This window comes from Panthera pardus, unplaced genomic scaffold (genome assembly GCF_024362965.1).
Source record: "Panthera pardus isolate Hobbes unplaced genomic scaffold, ASM2436296v1 HiC_scaffold_15, whole genome shotgun sequence".
NCBI lineage: Eukaryota > Metazoa > Chordata > Mammalia > Carnivora > Felidae > Panthera > Panthera pardus.
In genome coordinates, this window is record NW_026526710.1 from 44,697,804 (window position 1) to 44,722,193 (window position 24,390).

Genomic DNA, 24,390 nt, shown 5'->3' on the forward strand with positions numbered 1-24,390 from the left:
AAAACCTAACCCCACAGTGGTAAAATTGTAGGAGAATTCTAATAAATTTTTACAAATACATAATCAGTTTATATAAATGATTTGAGCACAGGAAAAATGGCAGTCTTCCTAATTTTTTATTTGAGGCCAGCATAAATCTCAGACTAAAACTGAACAAATATATGAAAAAAATAGAAAAGTACAAGAAAATCATATATAAATTAAAATTTCTAAGTAAAATATCAGCAAATCAAAATCATCAGCCCATTAAAAGAATAACATTATGATCAAGTGGGATTTATTCCTGAGATGCAAGGGTGGTTCAATATTTGTAAATCAATCAATGTGATACATCACATCAATAGGAAAAAAAATAAAAACCATATGAGTATATCAATAGATGCAGAAAACGCATTTGAAAAGTACAACCATTCTTGAAAAAAAGCCCTCAACAAAGTACGTTGAGAGGGAACATACCTCAACATAATAAAGGCCACTTATGAGAAACCCGCAGGTAAGATCAGACTCAATGGTGAAAACCTGAGAGCTTTCCCCTTAAGAACAGGATTAAGACATGGATGCCCACTCTCACCATTTTTATTCAGCATAGTACTGGAATACTTGTGGTTATAGCCACAGCAGTCAGACAAGAAAAAAAGGGGGGTGGGTGGGAAAGACATCCAACTTGGTAAGGAAGAAGTAAAACTCCCACTATTTGCAGATGACATAATACTATATATAGATAACCCTAAAGGGGCACCTGGGTGGCTCAGTCAAGCGTCCAACTTTGGCTCAAGTCATGATCTCCCAGTTCGTGCGTTCCAGCCCTGCGTTGGGATCTGTGCTGACAGATGGAGCCTGGGGCCTACTTCAGTTTCTGTGTCTCCCTTTCTCTCTGCCCCTCCCCTGCTAGCTCTCTCTCTCTCTCAAAAATAAATAAACATTAAAAAAATTAAAGAAACCCCCCAAAACTACACCCAAATACTACTAAAACTGATAAATGAATTCAGTAAGTTCACAGGATACAAAACCAATGTACAAAAATTTGTTGTATTTCTATAGAGTAATAATGAAGTAGCAGAAAGAAATTAAGAAAACAATTCCATTTACAATTACATAAAAAATGAAAAGAGCTAGGAATAAGCTTAATGAAGGATATAAAAGACCTGTACTCTAAAAACTATTAAACGTCTATGAAAGAAATTGAAGATGACACAAACAAATGGGAAGATATTCCACATTCATCGATTAGAAGAATTAATATTGTTAAAATGTCCATACTACCCAAAGCAATCTACAGATTTAATGCAATCCCTGTCATAACACTAATAGCATTTTTCACAGAACTAGAACAAAAAATTCTAAAATTTGTATGGAACCACAAAAGAACCTGAATAGCCAAATCAATCTTGAATAAGACAGAAACTGAAAGTATCACAGTAAGATATCTTGTAGGTATCAAGATATACTACAAAGCTATAGTAATCAAAACAGTATGATACTGGCACAAAAACAGACACATAGATCAAGGGAATAGAATAGAGAGCCCAGAAATAAACCCATGATTATATGGTTAATCTACAACAAAGAAGGCAAGAATATGCAATGGGAAAAAGACAGTCTCTTCAAAAAATGATGTTGCGGGGGCGGGGGGCATCTGGGTGGTTCAGTTGGCTAAGCATCTGACTTCGGCTCAGGTAATGATCTTGTGGTTTGTGGGTTCGAGCCCCGCGTCAGGCTCTGTGCTGACAGCTCAGAGCTGTCACAAAATAAAACACACAAAAATAAACTCAAAATGGATTAAGGAATTAAATGTGAGAACTGAAACCATAAAAATCCTAGAAGAAAGCACGGGCAGTAATTTCTCTGACATTGGCCATAGCAACATTTTCTAGATATGTTTCTTGATGCAAAGGAAACAAAAGCAAAAATAAACTATTGGGACTACTTCTGCACAGCAAAGGAACCAACCAACAAAACTAAAAGACAATCTACTGAATGAGAGAAGATTTTGGCAAATGACATATCTGAAAAAAGAGTTGGTGTCCAAAATATATAAAGAACTTACACAACTCCACACACACAAAATAATCCAATTAAAATGGGCAGAAAGCATGAATAGACATTTCACAAAAGGATACATACAGATGGCCAACAGACACATGAAAGATGTTCAAAGTCACTCATCATCAGGGAAATGCAAATCAAAGTCACAATGAGATATCACCTCACACCCATCAGAATGGCTAAAGTCAAAAACACCAGAAACAACTAGTGTTAGTCAGGATGTGGAGCAAAAGGAATCCCTGTGCATTGTAAGTGGGAATGCAAACTGGCACAGCCACTGTAGAAGCGTTGTAGAGAACTGTATGGAGACTCCTCAAAATATTAAAAATTGGGGCACCTTCGTGGCCCAGTCAGTTGGGCATCCAACTTCGGCTCAGGACATGATCTCACTGCTCCCAGGTTCAGGCCCCATGTCAGGCTCTGTGCTGACAGCTCAGAGCCTGGAGCCAGCTTCAGATTCTGTGTCTTCCCCTCTCTCTGTCCTTCCCCCGCTTGTGCTCTGTTTCTCTCTCTCTCTCTCGAAAATAAACATTAAAAAAATTAAAAATAGAACTACCGTATGATCCAGTAATTCCACTACTGGGTATTTATCCAAAGAATATGCAAACATTAATTCAAGAAGATACATGCACCCCTATGTTTATAGAAACATTACTTATAATAGCCAAGTTATGGAAACAACTGAAGTGTCCATTGATAGATTAATGAATAAAGAAGATGTGATGTCACACACACACACACACACACACACAGACACACACACACACACACACACACTGGAATATTACTCAGCCACAAAAAAGAATGAAACCTTGCCATTTGCAACAACATAGGTGGATCTAAAGAGAATATTGCTGGGGCGCCTAGGTGGCTCAGTCATTTAGGTGTCCGACTTCAGCTCAGGTCATGATGTCACTCTCCATGAGTTCAAGCCCCGTGGCGTTGGGCTCTGTGCTGACAGCTCAGAGCCTAGAGCCTGCTTCAGATTCTGTGTCTCCCCCTCTCTCTGCTCCTCCCCTGCTCATGCTCTGTCTCTCTCTGTCTCAAAAATAAAAATAAAATCATTAAAAAAAATTAAAAAAAGAGTATATTGCTAAGTGAAATAAGTCAGAAAAAGACAAATACCATATGTTTCCACTTACATGTAGAATTTAAGAAACAAAACAAATAAACAAAGAAAAAAAAGGCAAACCAAAAACAGATTTTTAACTATAGAAAACGAAACTGATGGTTACCAGAGGAGAGGTTGGGGGGCGGAGGGGGGGGGATGGGTGAAATAGGTAATGGGGGTTAAGAGTACACTTATCATGATTAGCACTGAGTAATGAATAGAATTGTTGGATCACTATATTGTACACCTGAAGCTAATATAACACTGTACATTAACTATATTGTAATTTAAATTTTTAAAAAATTAAAAAAAGAATAACATTATGACGACCAAGTAGGGTTTATTATAAAAAGTTTTGTTGAATATTAGATAATCAATGGCATAATTCACTATTATTGATGTGTAAATATATTTTCACCTCTGTAGATGCAGAAAATTTTTATAAAGTTCAACATGTGTACTCATAAAATCTCAAAGTAATCCAGTTACACCTTGAAATATATTTATATCTACAGTAGGTCTTATATATAATGATGGAATATACAAACCATCCCACGATTGTCAGAAACAAGAACATGCTTATGATCATTACTGTTAATTATACAGAAAATGAGCTAAGTTTTCATATTAGAGAAAACAAACTGTCATGAATTGCAGCATGATTGTCTGTCAGGAAAATCCAAGAGAATCACCAAAAAGCAATTAGAACTAATATGGGAGTAAAATAAAACAAAAGTGAGATAAGTAAATAAAAGCGGATAAATTTCCAATACAGCAGTAAAAGAATTATTCAATAAAATGCTGTGAAATGTAGATCCCACTCATTATAGCAATTAAAATGATAAAACAGTGTAATAAAATGTTTAATGAAACTCTATGAAAGTGTATATGTGATCTGCAAATGGAGAGATTTACATAGTATTGCATGGGAGAATAGATGAAACTACTAACTTTTCACAACTTAATAAAAATTTCCAGCAAAATTTGTTATTGAATTTGATGGTTCTAAAATTTATGCACAAATGAAAATGTGGGAAAAGAATACAGAAAATTTTGAACAGAAGAGTGGTTTGTTGAGTCAACGGTCTGGAGTAACGATTTAGTATGTGCAGGAATTAAATAAAAGATCAATGGAACAGAATAAATCATCTAGAAAGAAACACATACCTAGATGGTAGTTGTATATATGATGAAAGTGTTATCTCACATAACTGAGTTAAGGTTGAACATGTTAACAAGTGGGTTTAGAAAATAGATCATGTATCTAGAAGTTTTTTAAGTTAGATTTCTTTCTTTTTTTAAAATTTTTAATGTTTATTTGGGGGGAGGGGGCAGAGATAAAGGGAGACACAGAATCTGAAGCAGGCTCCAGGCTCTGCACTGTCAGCACAGAGTCTGATGTGGGGCTTGAACTCACAAACTGTGAGATCATCACCTGAGCTGAAGTGGGACGCTTAACTGACTGAGCCACTCAGGCACCCCAAAAAGCTAGATTTCTACCTCACACAAAGTAATTTCCAGGTGACTTCAAGAGCTAAATAAATGCAAAACAACAAAAACCCCAGAAAATATAGAATAGTTAACTTTATAATTCAGAGATGGGAAGACCTCAAACATCTACAGTTGAAAATACTGAGAGAGTAAACCAGGTAAAACAAAAATTTCAGTAGGCAAAACACCATGGACAAATTGCCAAGGTTAGCGAAAGACCGGGAGAAAAATGCATATAAGGAGTTCTTAGTAATTAATTGGAAAAGCTAAGTAATTCAATAGAAACAGGCAATTCAAAGAAACACAAATGGCTAAAAAACATAAGAAAAAAGTCACCGTTATTCTGTTTCCTTAGTAATCAGGAAAGTCATAATTAGCACGAGGTATCTTTGCTGCTCATCAGTCATATTGGTAAACGTGTAATGTCCAGGGTGCTGAGGATGGAAATCTGCAGAGTTTTGTATAAGGTGTTGGCAGGTCTTCAGTTAGCTTACTCTTCATTAGGGCAACTTGACTGTGTCTCATTAAAATGTAAAATGCACATGTTGTATCATGGAAAACAACCCATTTCACAGAGATTTTAGCACTCTGCATGCATTTTTGGGGGAGGAGTAATGTTGCAGAAGAGATCCACGTCACTAGGAACAACCTAGTGAAACATGTTTCTGGCTGGGGCCCATAAACCACGTTCACAAATATAGTTTTCAAGGTTTTATTACATCACATGGTTACAGGCATTTCAAAGTACTTTAAACTAGTACTGTGGCCCGACTCAAAGACTACCTTGCAAAGAAAAAGAATAAGGCCTTGGCTAGATTGTCTTACATTTTGTGGTTACTATTTTGGGCTGCATGAAGTCCTTTTGCCAAAGAAAGAACTGGCTGGTTTTTAGAGAGCTTCATCTACTTTCGGCTAAGTGTCCATTTGAAATAACATTAAAATATTTATAATTTTGGCTATATTTAATTCATTTCTCTCCACATTTTCTAATCCAGCAATTCTATCTCCAAGTATGTCATTCAGAGAAATACCCCATGCGAAGAGACATGTGGAAGAATGTTAACTGTAGCACTGTTTTCAGTAGTGAAAAATTGGAAACGACAAATTACTCAGGAAATGGCTAAATTAACCATATGTGCATCTTAATGAATTCTATATAGCATTTAGAAAGACTGATATATTCGGTATACACCTACAGATGTATGTAGGTATACTAATAAGGAAACTTCTCCAAGGCACATGGCTTAAAGAAAAAGGCAAGTTAAACATGTAACATACAATCCCACTTTCATGAAAACCAAACAAAATAAAATCTTAATGGAAATGTGTGTGGAAAAATACTTATTGGAAAAGACCAGAAATTACACATCAAATAGCTAACAAAAGTTATTCCTGTAGCAAGGCAGGGCCGGGGCTTCCACTTACTGGTTTCCTTTTTGTTTGTTTTGAGAAGTGTTTTCACAAAGGAAAGAGTCATGTATTTTAGCAAAAAAGGTAAGTTTTGAAAAATGCTGTTTACATTTACTGATTGTGTAGGTACAAAATGCTTATTAGTAATGCTTGAAGTTTGTATATATTAGATGTGGTCTGTGACCATATGTCAACAATAAATAAATAATTGAGAGTGTTTGTTTACCTAAATAATGCAAATTTAAGTTCTGTGTTTGAGTTAAAAAAGAATAGTTGTTTTCATTTGGATATACAGCAGCACAGTGGCACAGTCTAAGAATCCATTTTTAAAAAGACTACTCCAATTAGAAAATTTAGTTAAGTTTCATTACGGAAATTCCCAGAGGCAATCTCTGGCATTTAGTGATTAGAAAAGTAACAAGAAAGTATTACTTACAGAGTCAATCAATAGAAAAGTGAATTTCCGTAATATAAAATAATCCTCATGTGAAGCAAAAAGACATGGAGTTAATTAGAGGAGGTGTGTTGTATAAATGTTTTCTGAACTGGACAGTATAAGAACATATGGTGGGCGGGGAGCCTGGGTGGCTCAGTTGGCCGAGCTGTTGGACTTCAGGTCACGATCTCGAGGTTTGTGAGTTCGAGCCCCGCATCGGCCTGGTGGCTGTAAGTGGGAGCCCGTTTCTGATCTTCTGTCCCCCTTTCTCTCTGCCCCTCCTCTGCTTATGCTGTCTCTCTCAAAAATAAATAAAACATTAAAAAGAAAGAAAATATGGTGTGATAATCATCACGAAGAAAATAGAAAATACAGTGAGACTTTCTTCAGGTCTCTTAAAACTCACGAGTCATAGTAAGATACATCAATGATTTCACAAAGTTTAGTAGGATCATTTCTCCTTTTTGTTCTCCGTGACCATCCATACAGCGCTAATACTGTTCTGTATACTTAAAATTTGCTGAGAGAGTAGATCTTCTGTGTTCTCGTACACATAAAAAGGTAACTATGTGAGGTGATAAATATGTTAATTAACTTGACGGTGGAAATCATTTTGTAATCTATACGGATGGCATATCATCGTGTTATGTATCTTAAATACATACAATTTTATTTATCAATCATATCTCAATGAAGCCAGAAAAAAATGGTCAAGTCATGGAACGGAAGTACCAGAGAGTATATATACTGCACGGGGTACAGAAAATGGCTTCAATGAATTGCCTGAGATGCCAGGTGTCCAGTGCAGTTTTCAGGGCCAGTCCTGTAACTTTTTACCAAGGTTTTCCTTATGCTGGTGCTCTAATGAAAAAGGCCCTTTAGAGTCAGTGTAACCATAAGCTGGAGCGGAAAGGAATTAAAGTACAAGTGATACTAAGAATTACACAAAGTTCACTGAAGTGATCTGTATACCATCATCGCACAGTCTCCTCCCGCGTCTCTTGATGTTTTTCTCCTGTGACGGGAACATCCGTGGCGATTCTCTCTGTTGCTCGCTGGACAAGGCCGCCAGGCTAAGGGGGGTTCAACGGTGAACAGCGCGAGAACAGATACATACTTTTGTAGTGCTGTTCTATCAACGAAACTCCGATACTTGGGGTTTTTGCAACATTTAAAGCAGCTCAGGTAGAAAAGAAAAAGTTCAAACCAGTCACCAGATCCAAAATTAGCATTTTATTCAGAACGCTGGGGTCAGAGGTGTGTCATTTATATTCTGGTACACAATACAGAGGCAAAGCTGCTGTCAGAAGTCTCTCCAGTTTAAAAGCTTGGTTTTTTTTGTTTTCATTTTTTTTTAAAAACACACACTTAGTAGTGCCTCCAGTGTCAGGCCACCCCTCTCTTTTCTTTTCTTTCCTTTTTTTTTTTTTTTTTGGTACAAATTATGTAAAACATTTGTGCTAAGAACTTTTCTCCCTCCCCAAACAAAAAAGAAAATAAAAAATAAAAAAAAAATTAAAAAATTAAAAATTGAGTATTCTAACTACAGCTCAACAATTGAATCAAATGTCACTTTGTCTTGTAAATACTTTATCCATAACGAAAGATATAAACATGCAAAAAACCTGAATCCATAGTCCAAATAATACATACACATGTTCTGAAGTTTCTGTACTTCTCCATAGACTATGCCAATAAAACATTATGTACACATACCATTTTTACAGTGAAGTGGAAAAAATACAGTAAATAAAAAAAGTGTACATGGATTAAGACCAAAATGTATCTAACATTCTAGTTTATGAAAAAATTCAATTTTGCTACAAATTGGTGATATGAAAACTCCCTTTATTTGCAACCAGCTGCGTAAGTTTTAAGATTTTAGTGAAAAAAAAATCTAAAGTCTAAAACTAGAAGTAATGTACATTTTCCAATCTCATGGTCTCATCCCCCAAGATAATAAAATCGCTCCATGAGTTTTTGTTTTGTGTTTGTTTAATTCTGTGTTTTAATAAAAGCAAATGCAATGTAACAAAAGCGTATTGAAGCATATCATGGTTTAACTTACTGCTCCCACCACAAAATATTTTGTCTTTTACTTATCGTTTCAGAAATCAGTACCATTAAAGCCTTAAACATAAAACTAATTCCAATCTGAAAAAGGTACAAAAAGGCACATAAAATCCCAGTGCTTCTGTACTGTAAAATTCAAGTGTAACTGAGCTCAGTGTTTTTCCAAACAGTATTGGATCACTGATATTCCCTCTGAGCCCAAATTGGTTTGCAGCCTATGCCAAAGCCTCCAGCAAGCACTGTGCTAGTAGACTACAAAGTTAAAGCCTAGCTTCTGAATGCTTTTTGGGAATATCAGTTGAAATTGTTTGTACTTGTCCAAAAACCAAGTTCACCCTGAAGTTCAGTCATCACCTCCACCGTACATGTCAGCAAGTTTCTTGAAGCGTGGCCCCCAGTCGTTCAGGTAGTCATAGTCCTGCTCGCCACCACTACTTGAGGAATTAAGAGAGCTCAAGGACCCAGCGGTGGAGCCGCTGCCTTCATAGTCAAAGACTAAGAGGGAGTCGTATGGCGGAGCGGTGGGATCATTGTCAGCAGCTTTAAGGCCCTACAATTTGGAAAGACAAAGAAAGAACGCAGAGAGGGTTACGATGTGCAAACCACAAGCAGATCCTAGGGGTCCCATGGAATCAAACACTTGTTTGTAAGTTTCCACTTGCAGACCACAACATTTTCTACCTACAGAAATTGGGGTTATCACCACGTTTGGAAGTTAGACAAAAATACATCTTTCCTCTGCAGGAAAGACCCCTAGGACGTCTAGCTCAGTGAGGCCAAGATGTACAATGGAAGGGGAGTTAATTGGAGAATGTGTTTGGCAGGTGGCAGAAATGAATGGCCAACTGCTAGAGGTTGAGAAGGATCTCAGATGAAGTCTGGTAATGCAATTGGATAAACGTGCATTGAGTAATTACTGCTGGAATAAGTTATATGAAATAACACACAGGGCTATGAAATCATGTCATACGTGAACCCTAAGAGTCAGAGTCAAAGGATTCTGACAGTGAACACGTTGAACAGGTTGTAAATGCAACGCAAAAAGAGAGATATACAAATGAATGTCATATGGTCCCTGCCCTCTACAAGCTCGTAATCTAGCGTAACGGGCATTACTATTGTGTGAAATAAATGATAAATAAGTAATAAAGCTACAGAGTCGAGGCAAAAAAATCATTAGAATGCCAAAAAAAAAAAAAAAAAGGAAAAAAAAAATCAGGACTAGCACTGAGAGCTAGGATTTCAAAGAGGAAGTGGCATATTTGACCTAGGTCTGGAAGGAAAAATGAAGGGAAATCAAAGGAAAATGAAAAAAAAAAAAAAAAAAAAAAAAAAGGAAAACTGGCCAGACATGATTATAAGGAAAGATACTCATTAAATCATTTATGTTCATAATGAAGCACAAAATGTGACATTAATTGACATTAATCATTAAACTATGATCAGGTATTATTTTTTAAGAATAGAGTGACTTCTAGCTCCTATAAGCTTCAGAAAAGTCATGTTCCAGTGTCTATATACAGTGTTAATATTGGCAGGGGGAAATTTTGCAAATCTAAATTAAAGATTATTTAAAAACCATAAGAGCCAATGAAATTATTATCTAAAAACTTAACTCTTGCTTTTTAATCTAGAATTCATGTACCTGTAGCCAATTCATAATTATGCCCTACAAAACCTTTAAGGTTTAATACTTAAAATGGCATTTTCTCTAAATTTTCCCCAGTTCCATTCTAGTACACTGAGATACACCAGCATCAGTTCCAAACAATCTTTCTCTTTTCCTACAACTCTGCTTTTTAAACGCTAGTGGGCTGTGGCCTCACTTACTGTCCTGTCGATCAGTCCTTCCCATCCACATGTATTTTATGAGTACGTACATGTGGGACCTTTTAATAGGTATGTGATCATCTGTTTATTCTTCCAAGTTTACAGGGGAGGAAGAGAACAAAAGAACATGAAAATTAAGGTCAGAATCAGTATGTAGAGTGGTTAGTGGTTAACACATCAGACCTCTTAACCGCTATCCCCTGGGTTGCCAGCTCAGCGCTACACAGTATTAGCTGAGGGATTTCAGCTAAGTTCTCCAGGCTTCATTTCCTCATCTGCAGGTGTAATAACAACAGTAAGATTATTATGGAGACTAAATGGAATAAAGGCACCCAAGGGCTCATCACAGTGTCTGGTGCCTGTTGGCACTCAATGAATATTAGCCTAAAAAAATCCACTTTTAGGTTCAGTGAAAAATTTCTTGCTTTGTGACTTGAAAGAAGAAAAAGAAATGTGAAGACATGGTATTTTGAGAAACAAATGGCAGCTGCCGGACTTCCATCGAAAGCAAGAGAGAAACTGGGGCGCCTGGGTGGCTCAGTCGGTTAGGCATCCTACTTCGGCTCAAGTCATGATCTCGCAGTTCAAGAGTTTGAGCCCTGTGTTGGGCTCTGTGCTGACAGCTTGGAGCCTGGAGCCTGCTTTGGATTCTGTGTCTCCCTCTCTCTCTGCCCCTCCTCCACTCACACTCTGTATCTCTCTCTCTCTCTCTCAAAAAAAAATAAATAAAATAAATAAATAAATAAATATTAAAAAAAAATTAAAAGGAAAAAAAAGAGAAAAGTACACACTACCAGTTTTCCTATCCCAAGTCTCTCTTACCAACCATTGTAACCATTTTAATGAAACACCATTTTCCCTCATATCTGGTTATACTACATATAACCCAGAAAAGCCAGTGTAAAATAAAATAAAGCACATCTTCAGCAAACTACTTCAATGTATAAAACATAAGTAATTTTAGAAAGGATTTTATTTACCATATTTATAGAATAAACTACAAGGCAATTTTGCTAAGACTGAAAATCACAAACTACAATTTCTCAAAAGTCAGAATTCCTTTCTGTGGTAGACCGTATTACTGTCCTCAATGATTTACTATCCTGTCTTTGTAGGTGGATCACATGCCCACACTACCACAAGTGCCTCTCTGGAGCCAGAGTTCACTTCCCAAACCCATTGTCAGGCTTGGCTATGAGCTGGGTTTGGCCAGTACAACGTAAGCAGTGGTGTAGAGAAGACACCTCAGGTCTTTTCCGTCTAATGTGTTTCTATCAGTTCCTTCTTGCCCCCTCTCCCAGGAGAATGGTCTGCCCCAGCTCGGAGTTTTCCTTCTGCCTGGATCCTGAAACACAGAAGACATGAAGACATTGCCTGCCCACAATTAACCCAGAATTTGGGCAAGAAGTAAACCTTTGTTATTGTAAGCAGATGATACTTTGGAGTTGTTAATTACTGCAGCCTTAGTTGATAAAAGCCAAACAATGCACCTTTGTTCATTTTGTTTATATTTATGTATTCAATTCAAGATGTATTTATTGAGTATGTATATTAAACGTATTCTGCTTAGTGGTGGGGACACAGCTATTAATAAGCTAGATCCAACGCCTGTCCTCAGGGAGTTTATATTCAAATATTAGCATGCACCCCTTTTCCTTTTCCCTACAAAATCCAGCAACTGCAAATTTAAGCAAGAGATGATTCTTTTAGTCCGGAGTGGTCTAAGTTGGGTCCACACAAGAACTGGACCCAACAAAGATCTGGGAGGAAATCAAGAAGACAAAGAACATCCTGATAAGGAGAATAAGTTTCTGAAGACAAATACAGGTATCCCCCGCTATCCAAAAGAACATTCTGATGAAACCTTCCGAAAGGAAGGAGGAATGGAGGAAAGCAAGGAGGCAATTACTATTCATTCCTATAGGAAATTTCTTGAGTATTCCCAGACTCCAAAAATAATGCCTCTTAGGCTTTTCTGATATCTCAGGACACATGTTGCTAACGGATGCACAAAATAAATGGAGATGAAGCAGAGATGTTCACAGACACAGTTCAAAGCTTTGCAGTTGGATGCTGAGATGCTGAGTGTAGTTCTGGGGAAGGAGCTTGGCAGGCTGCTCTCTCTGCTGGGGTGCACATGTCTCTATAACGGCTTCCCATACAACAGAAGCTACACACTGCTTGTTGCTTTTCACCTTTTTTCATAAAAGCAAACCCCTCTTTGGATTTCTTTCGGCTAGTGAAAACAAGTACTGATGTAGGTCTTCCATAGAAGTGAAGTGGTAGAAAGTGAACTTTTGAAAAGCAGGGCATATCTGTATTAAGTTTTCATTATGACCTTGAGTAAAACTGCTTTGTAAGACAGAGAACAGAGACAATGACCAAGGTCACCATGTTCAGGTCATCTGTTTTATCACAATTCAAAATTTAAATAGAAATACATGCAGAGCCCTGCCCAATCTTTATGGTGTCAGCTCCAAACTGGAAATATGAAAAGGTTAAGACTAAAATTAGTTCTAAAGAGTCAATGGCAGGGTGTCAAGTGTGACTGGATTCAGTGGAGAGGAAAGCAATGGCCTGTATTTACCACGACTTAGGGACAAACGTGGGAAGCTGTCTGGTATTCACTGGTGTGGAAAAGGACCTGAGACCCTTCACTGTATTCCTAAACCATCTAATTCAACTCCTTAAAATAAGTATAATACTGCTGATAATCTAGACCCCTACTCACTACTGAGATTCTAAAGTATATTCATTTCTTGTAAATTGTTTTTATCTCTTGCTTTGGTTTTTAGATCATCCTGGTCATTTCTGAATCTGTTTCCTTCCTCCCTCCCTCCTTCCCTCCCTCCCTCCTTTCCTTCCTTCCTTCCTTCCTTCCTTCCTTCCTTCCTTCCTTCCAAAGTTAAGGCCATGCAATCCATTAGAAATCACTGTGCTATGCCAGAACATTGCACAGTCTCAGGTTTTAATAATTACAAAAGGGCAAAAAAAAAAAAAAATCACTCAACTTTTCAAGAATTCTTAGGCAAGCCATCTTTCTAGCCTGAAGATTGAGTACCTTAAGTCCCTTCCACTTGGATAGCACTGATTTTTATCTGAGAATAAAAACTCTTGTGGATGAGGTATTATATAAATTCTGGGTACTATTTTGGTAATTCTAAAAAGATCACAGCCAAGTTCTGAGAGACTGAAAATGACAGACATGCAACCAGAGAGAATGTACGGAAGAAATCCGGTGGGCCACGTACCCATCGGGTCTTCCCTTATGGGGTTCCTTTTTTCTTAGGTGTAGACACTGTTTCACACGATGTGTAACGGGCTGTTGTCAAATCTACAAGTGAACTGCGTGTGTTTCTCTTTCTCCGCCTACGTCTGACTAAATCTAGAAGAGCATGTGCCTTTTTTGCCTTTCCTGGAGAGGCAGATCTTGAACTCTGGATAAATCTGAACTATTTTCTATAGTTTGAGGTGTCTCTGTAAAATGAAAAAGCCTGTGTCTCTGGCTGAATTCTTGCTGAGCTTGTATTTATAGACTTCTGATCCTATGCTTTATGGATGGAGATATGCTTTTACAGGAGCTATAAAAACCCACATTCTTCAGTGCGGGAACGCATGAGGGATCTGAGAGGAAAGAGGTCCTGTTGATTCCCTTACATTCCGTCTTCTGTTCTCTCAATGCCCCTGCCTTAGTTCAGGTCCTCTTTATATCCTGCCTGGACCATAGCAAAAGCCTCTCTAACTGGTCTCCCAGTCCCCCAGTACTATTCCTACTTCTTTTCTACAAACTACACCTGGTTCCTCTTTCAGACATTATTTGAAGTTGCTCCCCCAAGTAAAACTGATGGCTATCACCTATTGCAGTGTTTCCCAAATAAGGGAGAAGTTTCCCGGGTGGGGCGGGGGGTAGGCAAGATAATTTTTAATTGGTGCATGAGCACTTTAAAACAATTACCTTTATTAAACAGATAAATTAAAAATTGATTAGAAGTTTAAGTAAATAATAGAAGAGGTATGTGGACCTGGAAAAACCTAGAAGGCATTATTACTCAAATGCCTGTTGTTTGGGTAACCTACAGGACAGAGTTAAAACTCTTTAGCAGAGGAGTCAGTGAACTTGGACGGTTCATGTACCTTTTCTGTCTCAGCTATTCTTGGCTTCAGCAACCACAACTAAATTATTCACCAAAAGCCCCTCCGAACCTAAAAATGTGATGTTTTTGTGTACCTCTATGTTATATGCATATTCATTTCCTGCTGGCTGAAATGTGATTTCCTTTGGCTGAAACTTCTTGACTCAAAATTTTTCATTTGATTAATATCCATCCATCCATCCATCCATCCATCCATCCTTTAAAGCCCATTAAAAATGTTACCTCTGCTACATGGATTTTTCCCTCAATCATGACTGAGAGTCATTCCCATGATCCCTTTTAATTTTATTGCCATGTTTTGGTTACACTAGATTGTGACATCCTTTTCTGCCAACGATGTTTATATTCATTTCATATCCTGCTATTCAACACAGTCCCTGACATCCAGCAGGTATACTAGAAGGTAGCTTTGCACTACTGTCCTGGGCTTGGGTTTTCACCTTATCACCGTGTTCATATTTATATATACTCCTTTTAGAAGAAGCCAGGATTTAGGATGAGGGGTACCTGGGTGGCTCAGTCGGTTAAGCAACCTACTCTTTTTTTTGCTAATTTATTTTTTATTTTTTGAGAGAGAGAGCAAGAGCGAGCGCACACGAGTGGGGGCAGTGCAGAGAGGGAGACACAGAATCCGAAGCAAGCTCTAGGATCAGGGCTGGCAGCACAGAGCACAATGCAGGGCTTAAACCCACAAACTGTGAGATCACAACCTGAGCCAGAGTCTGATGCTTAACAAACTGGGCTACCCAGGCGCCCCAGGGGGACTGACTCTTGATTTGGCTCAGGTCATGATCTCATGGTTCCTGAGATCCAGCCCCGCATCAGGGTCCGAGCTTGGGATGATCTTTCCCTCTCTCTCTTTCCTCCCCTGCTCATGCACTGTTTCTCTCTTCCAAAATAAATAAATAAAACTGAATAAAAAAAAAAGAAACTAGGATTTAAGCTTAAAATATATGTGGACATAAAAGTATACCAGGTTTACATTACAGTGGAATTCTGTGACTTTAATACCAACATTACTACGTCCCTTTCTGAGAATTTCATTTTACTTAAAGCAAATTTTTTGGAAGGAGAGGATTTTTTTAAATTTATACCTAGAAAACAGTAGAAAAGTGTTCTTCTTGCAAAGTAACTTGTAATAATAACTAATATAATGTGGACTATCTCATTTAGTCCTTATAGAAATCTTAACAGAGGATTTTATTATTATCCTCATTTTATGTATACATATGAAAACTGGAAATCCAAGGGGTAAAATCCAAGAATTTCAAAGATATCAGAGCTGTTAGGTGTGGTAGCTGGATATGAACTCAAAGATAAGAGTGGACAGAGATATTTTGAGGACGACAAATAAATTTAAGAGGAGACAAAAAGTACAAGTTCTAAACTTTAGTAGTTTCTTGCAAGTTATTTTTGAAGCACTTTTCATAAGTTTTTAAATACCAATCAAAAGTTGGTCTTTTAACAGAAATATGCCCTTGGTTTTTATATTTCTGAGATAAAGAAATATATAGGATTAGTAAAGTTATTAGAGGTATGCTAACATCTACTGTCAGGCTGAGATTAAATGAATTTGTTTCATCTTTTCACCCTCTGAAGGTCATATTTAAAACCTCAAAATAGAATGAAATTCTGTAGCTGAAATTCAAAAATGTGTGATTTGTTTTATTCTACCTACCAGACGGTAAATACATTACATTTTTTTATATTCAAGGCAACATTCATTGGTTATTTAAATAAACAAACTAGAAAATGTTCTCATGAGCTTATTTATTCCTTTCATTATAAAAACACTCTAATTATAATTGCACTATACTATTCTTCCTTTGGAACATTCAGTACTGTGCTAAATCGAATAAGATCTGGGGATAAAGAAATCTGTTTGCATTTTATATGTGTTTATAAAATACGCTTGAATTTTTTCTAGGTGCCTTTAACTGTTTTAAATTTATTTTTATCTGTCCAGTTATAGAAAGATATTGAATAAGACTTAATGGGTGTCTTGGAAGAATCTATAAGGTGTATTTGTATGTTATGACTTAGGCCATTTGACAGTTTCATCCCCATGAATTTCCCCACAGACCTGATCATCTCATCCCCACACCCCTGTTTTAGTTGTTTTCTGTGACACCTTCACCTCCGTAGACTCCCTTCCTATGTCCAAATGTAGGGCCTTTCTAGGTGTAAATATTTGGTTCTCCATCTTGTCCACATTTCTCTATCTTACGATCGCATTCATTGTCACGCATCCTGTGGTCATTTGGAGAGACATTTCCAAATGTGATTCTTTTGCCCGTTCATGTACTTGCCAAAGCAGTGTGCCTTACACCACCCCTCAGGGATGAGCACCTCTTCCCCTGGAGGCAGAACAGAACCTTGAATGAGGGGTTATGAAAGAAGGTGAGTCCTGGATATGGTGGGATGCCACTGGACGGTGCCTGTCCCAACTATGTGCTTGACCCTTCTTGGCTTGGTAAAGACTTAGTGGAGGAACTAATATCTAGAAAAGGGAAGGGCATTCCAGGCAGAGAGCACAGCATGGGAACATGTACTGACATGGAATTAAAGCTGAGCCTGGAAGCTACAAGTAGAGTCCCTGGCCCTGGCCTGTAAGATGCAGGGGGAGGGGGCTGAGATGAAACTGTGAAGCCAAGTAAGGATTACACCCAGTGGGCCTCCCATGTCTAGCAAAGGAAGGCTTCGGATAGTGGAATGTTTGCCTGGTATAAAGATCATGCTTGCAGCAAAGTAGGGAGTAAACACAAAGAGAATCTAGGTTTAATTTATTGTCTTTCCACATATGACTAGTGCAGATATGTACACACAGTAGGCATTCAATAGTTATTTGCTGAATGAATGGTCCTAAACCAAGCTCAAGATCATTTCAGAATGAGGCATTTTTAGCAAATGCAGACAATCCTCAGATTATGAACTGACTGCATTCTAGAAGTTAATTTGCAAGTCAGTCGTTTGGCACCAAGTTTTCTGTATAAGTACTGAAACATGTTCATTATGGTCCTGAGCTGCTTTTTAGGCTGTGTACTTTTTAGGCTAGGCACTGTTCTGGGAAAAGGAATTCCAAATGAAATTCTGACTGTAGCTCTTTCTACCGTGGCATTTGAAGGGCTGGGTAACTGAATCTAGTGAATAAACTAGATATACTTCCTTACCTCCTGAAGAAAATGCAGTCCCTGTACAAATGATGAATGAACACACACGTAGACACAAACACATAGACACAAACACAAAGCATACACTAAAACACAACTTAGAATAACCAGTATCCTCATTTTCTGAATTTAGTCAGCTCCAGCAGAGTGAAAGGCCCCAGACCTGGGCCCCAACGAATCCCAATCAACTGCACGTCGGGCAGTGCTCAGAGCCTTACACCACTTGCCACAGCACTTGGATTCCTTAAAACAACGAAATCTAGGAGCTGGGCCACACACCAGATGCTTAGGTTATGCATAGATGAACAAGAAATAGTCTTCATCTTGGAGAGAAGGCACGTGTTCACATGGGAGACAGAAGCATTGACAGTTATACCTCAGTGGTCAGGGCGACAATGGAGGAAGGGTCTTGTTAACCCTTCCCGGAGGTATCAAAGAAGGCCTCCCAGAGAAGGGGATGTTTGAGGTGAATCTGAAGGCTAAGTGGGTGTTTCCCTGATGGTTGAGAAAGTAAGGGCTTTGCAGAAGTTACATTATACATAGTCAAAGCTGGGATGCTTTTGAGGAACTGCAAACAGTTCAGCGGGTCTGTAGCCCTGGAAGGAACTGTCATGGGGAAAGAGGGGAGGAGTCAGATTAGGAAAACAGTCTTATCACTGAGGAAAGAACAGTGTTATGGATGGCACGGAGTCCCACGGAATACTGACACTTCAGTGAAAGGCAGAAACAGTCAAGTACTTGTTGAATCACACTGAAGCTAAAATTCTTGCTTTAAAAATGTCTTGCTTGAAAAAAAGTCTGGCTTCGACATCGCTGTTCAAAAGATTCACGGTATCTTGACCCAACAACCGCAGGGATAACTAAGAAATTTCTCATGACCACAAATGCTAACTCAGAAGTAAAATCATCAGGCACTCTTAAATATTCAAAAAGATCTAGTCATAAATATAAATTCCCGCAAACCCCCTGACCAGGTCTCTACATAAATAAACTGGAAAAGTCAGGGCATAGTTTTGTAGATAAAGGAGTTATTGGCACTCTGTTGTTTTGCCTTCCATCTGCTTTTAAACCATGATGAAAGCAAATTAACCTATTACCTGTTTAACAGAAGCGAAAGCATTTGTTCAGAAAGCAGCATGTATTTCAGGAATAGACAGCAATGAATAGTTGTAAAGGGAAGGTAAATACTCTAATCTTGTTTCAAAACTTTTTTTTACAAACTACAACTGCATCTAAAAAAACTGAAGTGGAGATATATATATATAATATATATATATATATATATATTATATATATATGACTACAAGGAAGCACAGGACATATGAGTCTTATCAGCACACGACTGAAGGCGACAGATGACAGATGTGTTCCACTTTGTAATGCACGGAGACCTATTCTGGTCTTGGAAATACTGAGCTGCAGGACATGGCCAGAGACTGTCTGAGTCTGCCCTCTATTCACACTCGATATCAATATGTATTGCTCTCTTACACTAAAAATTCAAAAGGAGAATTGCAGTAAAACTACAGACATGATCAAAAGCAGCAGCACAGATCATTTTACTTCCAAACTTAAGTATTAACTGTAACAGAACTCTTGGTCAGTAATGAAATAAAAGAATGCCATAATAATTTTGACGGTGGAAATCATATCTGTTATATTCAACAGAGAATTAGCTGCCTCTTTCAGAAGCTCTTAAAACTCCTCAACTAGACAAGTATTTAAATCACTTACATAGTATTTAATTTAGCTCCTCTTCCTACTAATCTCATTTGATGGAACTCTCTAGTCATTGGGTAGGCACTGGATTCTCAACGTTTGTGGGATTCAAAGGGTACAATGTCAGGAAGATGAAAGTGAACTATTATTACATTCATCAGTGCTGATAAATGAAATGAGAATACACTAGAATATTGTTAGTCTATTTATTACTTGTAATCTAGGGGAAAAAAACCTTTTGGAGATAGTGTGACGGATACTGACAATATATACGAATGTCATTTACAAATACAGAATATCAATTGGTAGATCGGTTTTTGGCCCACCAAAGCAATTAAATCTGTTCTGTTGCTGAAGCTACATTCGCTTTAACTCAAAGATAAGCTTGAAAAAATCAAGTGTGTTTTAACGAACTACAAAGCTGTATTCTAAGCAATGTGTGGTCTATGTATGGCTGACAATTAGCATAAAATAAACATCCTTATAAAGAAAGTGAGCCGTCTGTGCACCTCATTAATGAAGTCCCCGATGTCCCCAGGGTGCGGGGCTGCAGATCGGACTGGGTACTGGGGCTCGGCATGGATGGGTCTCTCGTCCAGTCGTCGGATTCCTACAGGCTTAATGGCATCAGGTTCCACGGTATCAGGCTGCTGCAGCTGGCTCAAGTCGTAATCCTGCAAAAGACAAAATCAAAAACCCATGGTAGATGGGCATAAAGATGGAAAATTACAACCTTTGTTTTTAAACACATACCCAGAATGCATAGAAATGAGTGAAATTTAACATAATGGAAAAGTTGCCACCATGAGTTTTTCATGTTATGATTAAATATTTCTTTCACACAGCTCTTTCTTCTGTGCTTTTCATTTCTGCAGTCTGTGCTCCATCTGCTTTCCTATGCTTCTCATCAGTTTCCAATGGAAAACAGCAGTGAGACGAGGCTCCACTATAAAACAAGGAAAAACTGTCTAGAAGATAGAGTTGTACCATAGAAGCAAAGGTACGAACTTAAGGTGGGTGGGGCTCGGGGCTCAGGGCATCCTAACTTACAGCACCTTAGCATGTTAGGTATCTCAAATTGAAGGAATTCAAAAGCCCAACAGCAAGAGTTGCAAGGTCACTCTAACTCCCCTCATCTTGCCCTTCTTCCTTGAAACAGGTCATAAAACTCCCATGTGAATGGTCCCCTTCCTGTACCAGGAGGAGGGAAGGCATTCTTATCATCAGAGACAGAGAATTTGGGGCTAAGGAATCTGTACAAACAAACCTTGTTAAACTAACCTTAATCTCCCTAGTTATTTCTTCACCATTTACTAGCCCTAGCCCAAACCCTCGGTCTCCTCAATCCTTAGAAATTTATTGTTTCTTTGTCTCAAAGTATAAAAGGTTCCCACTCTGGACACTTCTTTTGGTCTTCACGCTTTGGGAAGCTCCCATGTACATGTAACAGTTTAATAGGATGTGTATGCTTTTCTCCTGTTAATCTTTGTTAGTTTCATTTTCAAACCAAATCGGGGATGGGGATGAAGACTTTTTCCTCTCCTACAATATCTTTAATATTAATTGGGCAAATACCTGGTAGTTTTCAAACCCCTAAATTCTGATGATATAAAATTCTCCAATTTAATGTTGACATTTACAGAGATGGCAGACTTTCTGGGGCTCTTCATAGTTTAGGCTTCATCTTTTGGTCTAAAACCAGCTTAGAACCATTTGTATTATCTCTATAGTGGTTTTGATTTATTCAACACTTGGATACTTACCAGGTACCGGCATTGTTGTAGATACTTTACATGTGCTTGCTCATTTAATGCTCTGATCAGTACTATTTGATGTTAAGTTTTATTATCCCCATTTAAGAGTTGAGATATTGAGTCTCAAACAACCCAAGTAACTAGTCCATGGTCCCAGATCTACTAAGACTCAGAGACAGGTTCTGACTCCAAGCATGTTAGACTTACTTCAAAGTGTAGCTCTTTGACAGTCTTGTAGGACAGTGAGTCAAGTCCAAGCTACAAGGCCAGAGTTAAATAGTGACAAACTAGACAGATAAGTGTGGCAGGCAGGAACGTGAGGAATGATGAAAATAACAAAGCAGACCAAGGGAAGGAAGGTCACTGGCATTCATGTCTGCTATGTGAGTGCCCAGGCACTCACTATACCAGCCTCTTGAGAATGTGTTCTCACAGATACTTTCTAACAAACCTGTGGAGCATGTTTCATTATCATCTTTTTAGGTGGAGAAACAGATTCAGAGAGCTTGAGTAACTCACCCAGGGTCACACATCTAGTCTGGCGATTAGGATGGGAATCAAAACCAGGCATGTTCGACTTCACACTGTCAATCCACAAAGTAACTGTCTGCTCCTTGAGGCAGTCCCATTCTGACCACCCTCTCCTAAAAATCTCCTTACCGAGAGATTCAGCTACCCTAACCGCTAAAAGCCCCTCCTCTCAGGAGTCTGCAGGGGGCTGCGGGGGGTGAAGCAGGTACACATGGCAAGACAAGCCACCGTGGGATGTCAACTTGGTAAACTGCAAAGTATAAAATGCTCGGAGGAGAAAACTCGCATTAGATTTGAACCCTGAGCAGTCCATGCACTAGGGAGAAAGGACCTTTCTGGGATTACTAACAGCATGAGCAAAGGCATGGGGATGCTGTTTTCTCTTGTCAGGATAGAATACCTCAGATTATCTATACAAAACTTCAGTGAAAACATCTCGATTATGCACAAATGTGCTCCACTTTAAATTTTATAGAATTATGAGTGATTTATAGACTATCTTGAAGACGTACAATGACAAAACAGATGCAAAGGCCTTTGAAATGCTAAAATGTCATACAAAATAAAACCAGGGATTTATTTAGAGACTTCTGAATGCTTACACACCAAGAAGCATGTTTTTCTGCATGACGTTTAACTGCAGAACTACCAAGCATAAGAGAGCGACAATTCTCGAAGCTTTATATACAAAGGGAAAAACAGGGGCACTTGGGTGGCTCAACTGGTTAAGCCACTGATTTTGGCTCAGGTCATGATCTCACGGTTCATGAGATTGAGGCCTGTGTCAAGCCCTGCCGTCAGCACAGAACTTACTTGGGATTCTCTCTCTCTCTCTGCCCTTCCCCCATTTGCACACGCTCTTTCTCAAGATAAATAAATAAACTTAAAAAAAATAGATTGTAAGTATAATGATCACAGTTAAATATTTTTACACTGAGGGTGTAAAATACTTTATGAGAAGTATGAATTACATGAAATTAAGTAATTGAATCTTATGGGTAAGGACTGTCTTTTACCTGGTGACAAACTCCTTGGTACTCCTCAGTATTTTATAGGACAGTTTTGTACAAGAATATGGAGGAATTTCCTTGGCATAACTGGAGACAAAATGGACATGTTGGCTTTGCTCATGCTACTTCTTACCTGGAAAGAACCTGTGCTCCCTGATTTCTTTCTTTTTTTTTTTTTTTTTAATTTTTTTTTAACGTTTATTTATTTTTGAGATAGAGAGAGACAGAGCATGAACGGGGGAGGGTCAGAGAGAGAGGGAGACACAGTATCTGAAACAGGCTCCAGGCTCTGAGCGGTCAGCACAGAGCCCAACGCGGGGCTTGAACTCACATACCTCGAGATCATGACCTGAGCCGAAGTCAGACGCTTAACCGACTGAGCCACCCAGGCGCCCCGTGTACTCCCTGATTTCTTATACAGCTTCCACTATACCCAAATGTTACAAAGATGAATGCATTTTGACAGGCCAGCAGTGTTGTAAAATTTTTTCTAATAAATTGCCAACATTTAGACATAGGGATAGTTCACCTGAAAATGGAACGATCTGGCAAAACAGAGGTTAAATTCTGATGTCATTTGTTAAAGCTGATTGCAGCTGTCTCCTCTGGACAAGGACATCATCTCTGCCTGGACTGCTTCCTTTATTAGGGATACATATAACAGCATATTGATTGACAAGTTTTTATCTTTCTTTTGATAGCTTTTTTCTACCATCTTAAGAACCAGAGAGCAGGAACAGTCTTAAAAGGTCTGTGGTCCTGTTCGGTCCTTCTCACCATCAAAATGGCAAACCCATAGGAAATGCTCATTAAAAAATGTGTTGAGTGGGGCGCCTGGGTGGTTCAGTCGGTTAAGCGGCCGACTTCGGCTCAGGTCATGATCTCACGGTTCATGGCTTCGAGCCCTGCATCGGGCTCTGTGCTGACAGCTCAGAGCCTGGAGCCTGTTTCAGATTCTGTGTCTCCCTCTCTCTGACCCTCCCCCGTTCATGCTCTGTCTCTCTCTGCCTCAAAAATAAATAAACGTTAAAAAAAATGTGTTGAATAAGGTCTCAGTGATGATATTCATGCCAGATGTTCAAAGGAGCAACTGATTCAAGAAACGTGCCTTGGATCACATCACACTCCATGGCAGTAATTCATAATGGGGAGGGAGGGAAAGACCCCCATCCCATCAATGAGATTCACTGCCCTGATGAGTCCTCTGTAATGATGGAAACGTGTCATGTTCCTCAGCTATGCTGCTTTCGAAAAAAGGCAGGAAACCACTGATTTACAGGAAGCTAGAAACTGGGTTAAAACGTGTGGCTTAACGTTTCTCTGAGATGGCTTCCCCTGTCTATTACAAATATGGGATATATAAAAAAATCTGATAATAGTAGGAAGTAGGCAGAAGTGTCTTCAGGTCACAGGGACGGGTTTTTCTGTCCACATCCATCTGTGTTATATGGCAGAGGTCCTGATCTGAGCGTCCAATTTTAAGCCTTTTGATAAGGGGTCACTCTATGCAAACCTCCTAAATTACACATCTTTACAATCCCATAATACTTTACTTAAACACACAAATTACAACATGTAGGATGAGAATTATAAAGAGAATTACAGAGACTGAAAACATGCTCAAGGTCATTGGGTTCATGGTCTTACTTCTGAAG

General features: G+C 38.5%; 1 protein-coding gene across 1 annotated transcript in view; it reads right to left on the reverse strand.

The window, feature by feature from the left end:
* Positions 1–7,712: 7,712 nt before the first annotated feature.
* The window catches only part of CDH2 (cadherin 2), a 214,852-nt gene continuing 198,174 nt past the window's right edge, over positions 7,713–24,390 (reverse strand). Inside the window, exons 15-16 of the mRNA XM_019465485.2 lie at positions 19,950–20,114; positions 7,713–9,117 (exon numbers count right to left, since the gene is read on the reverse strand). Of these exons, the coding sequence (XP_019321030.1) occupies positions 8,911–9,117; positions 19,950–20,114 (372 nt within the window). The 3' untranslated portion in view covers positions 7,713–8,910. The remainder of the gene's footprint in view (positions 9,118–19,949; positions 20,115–24,390) is intronic.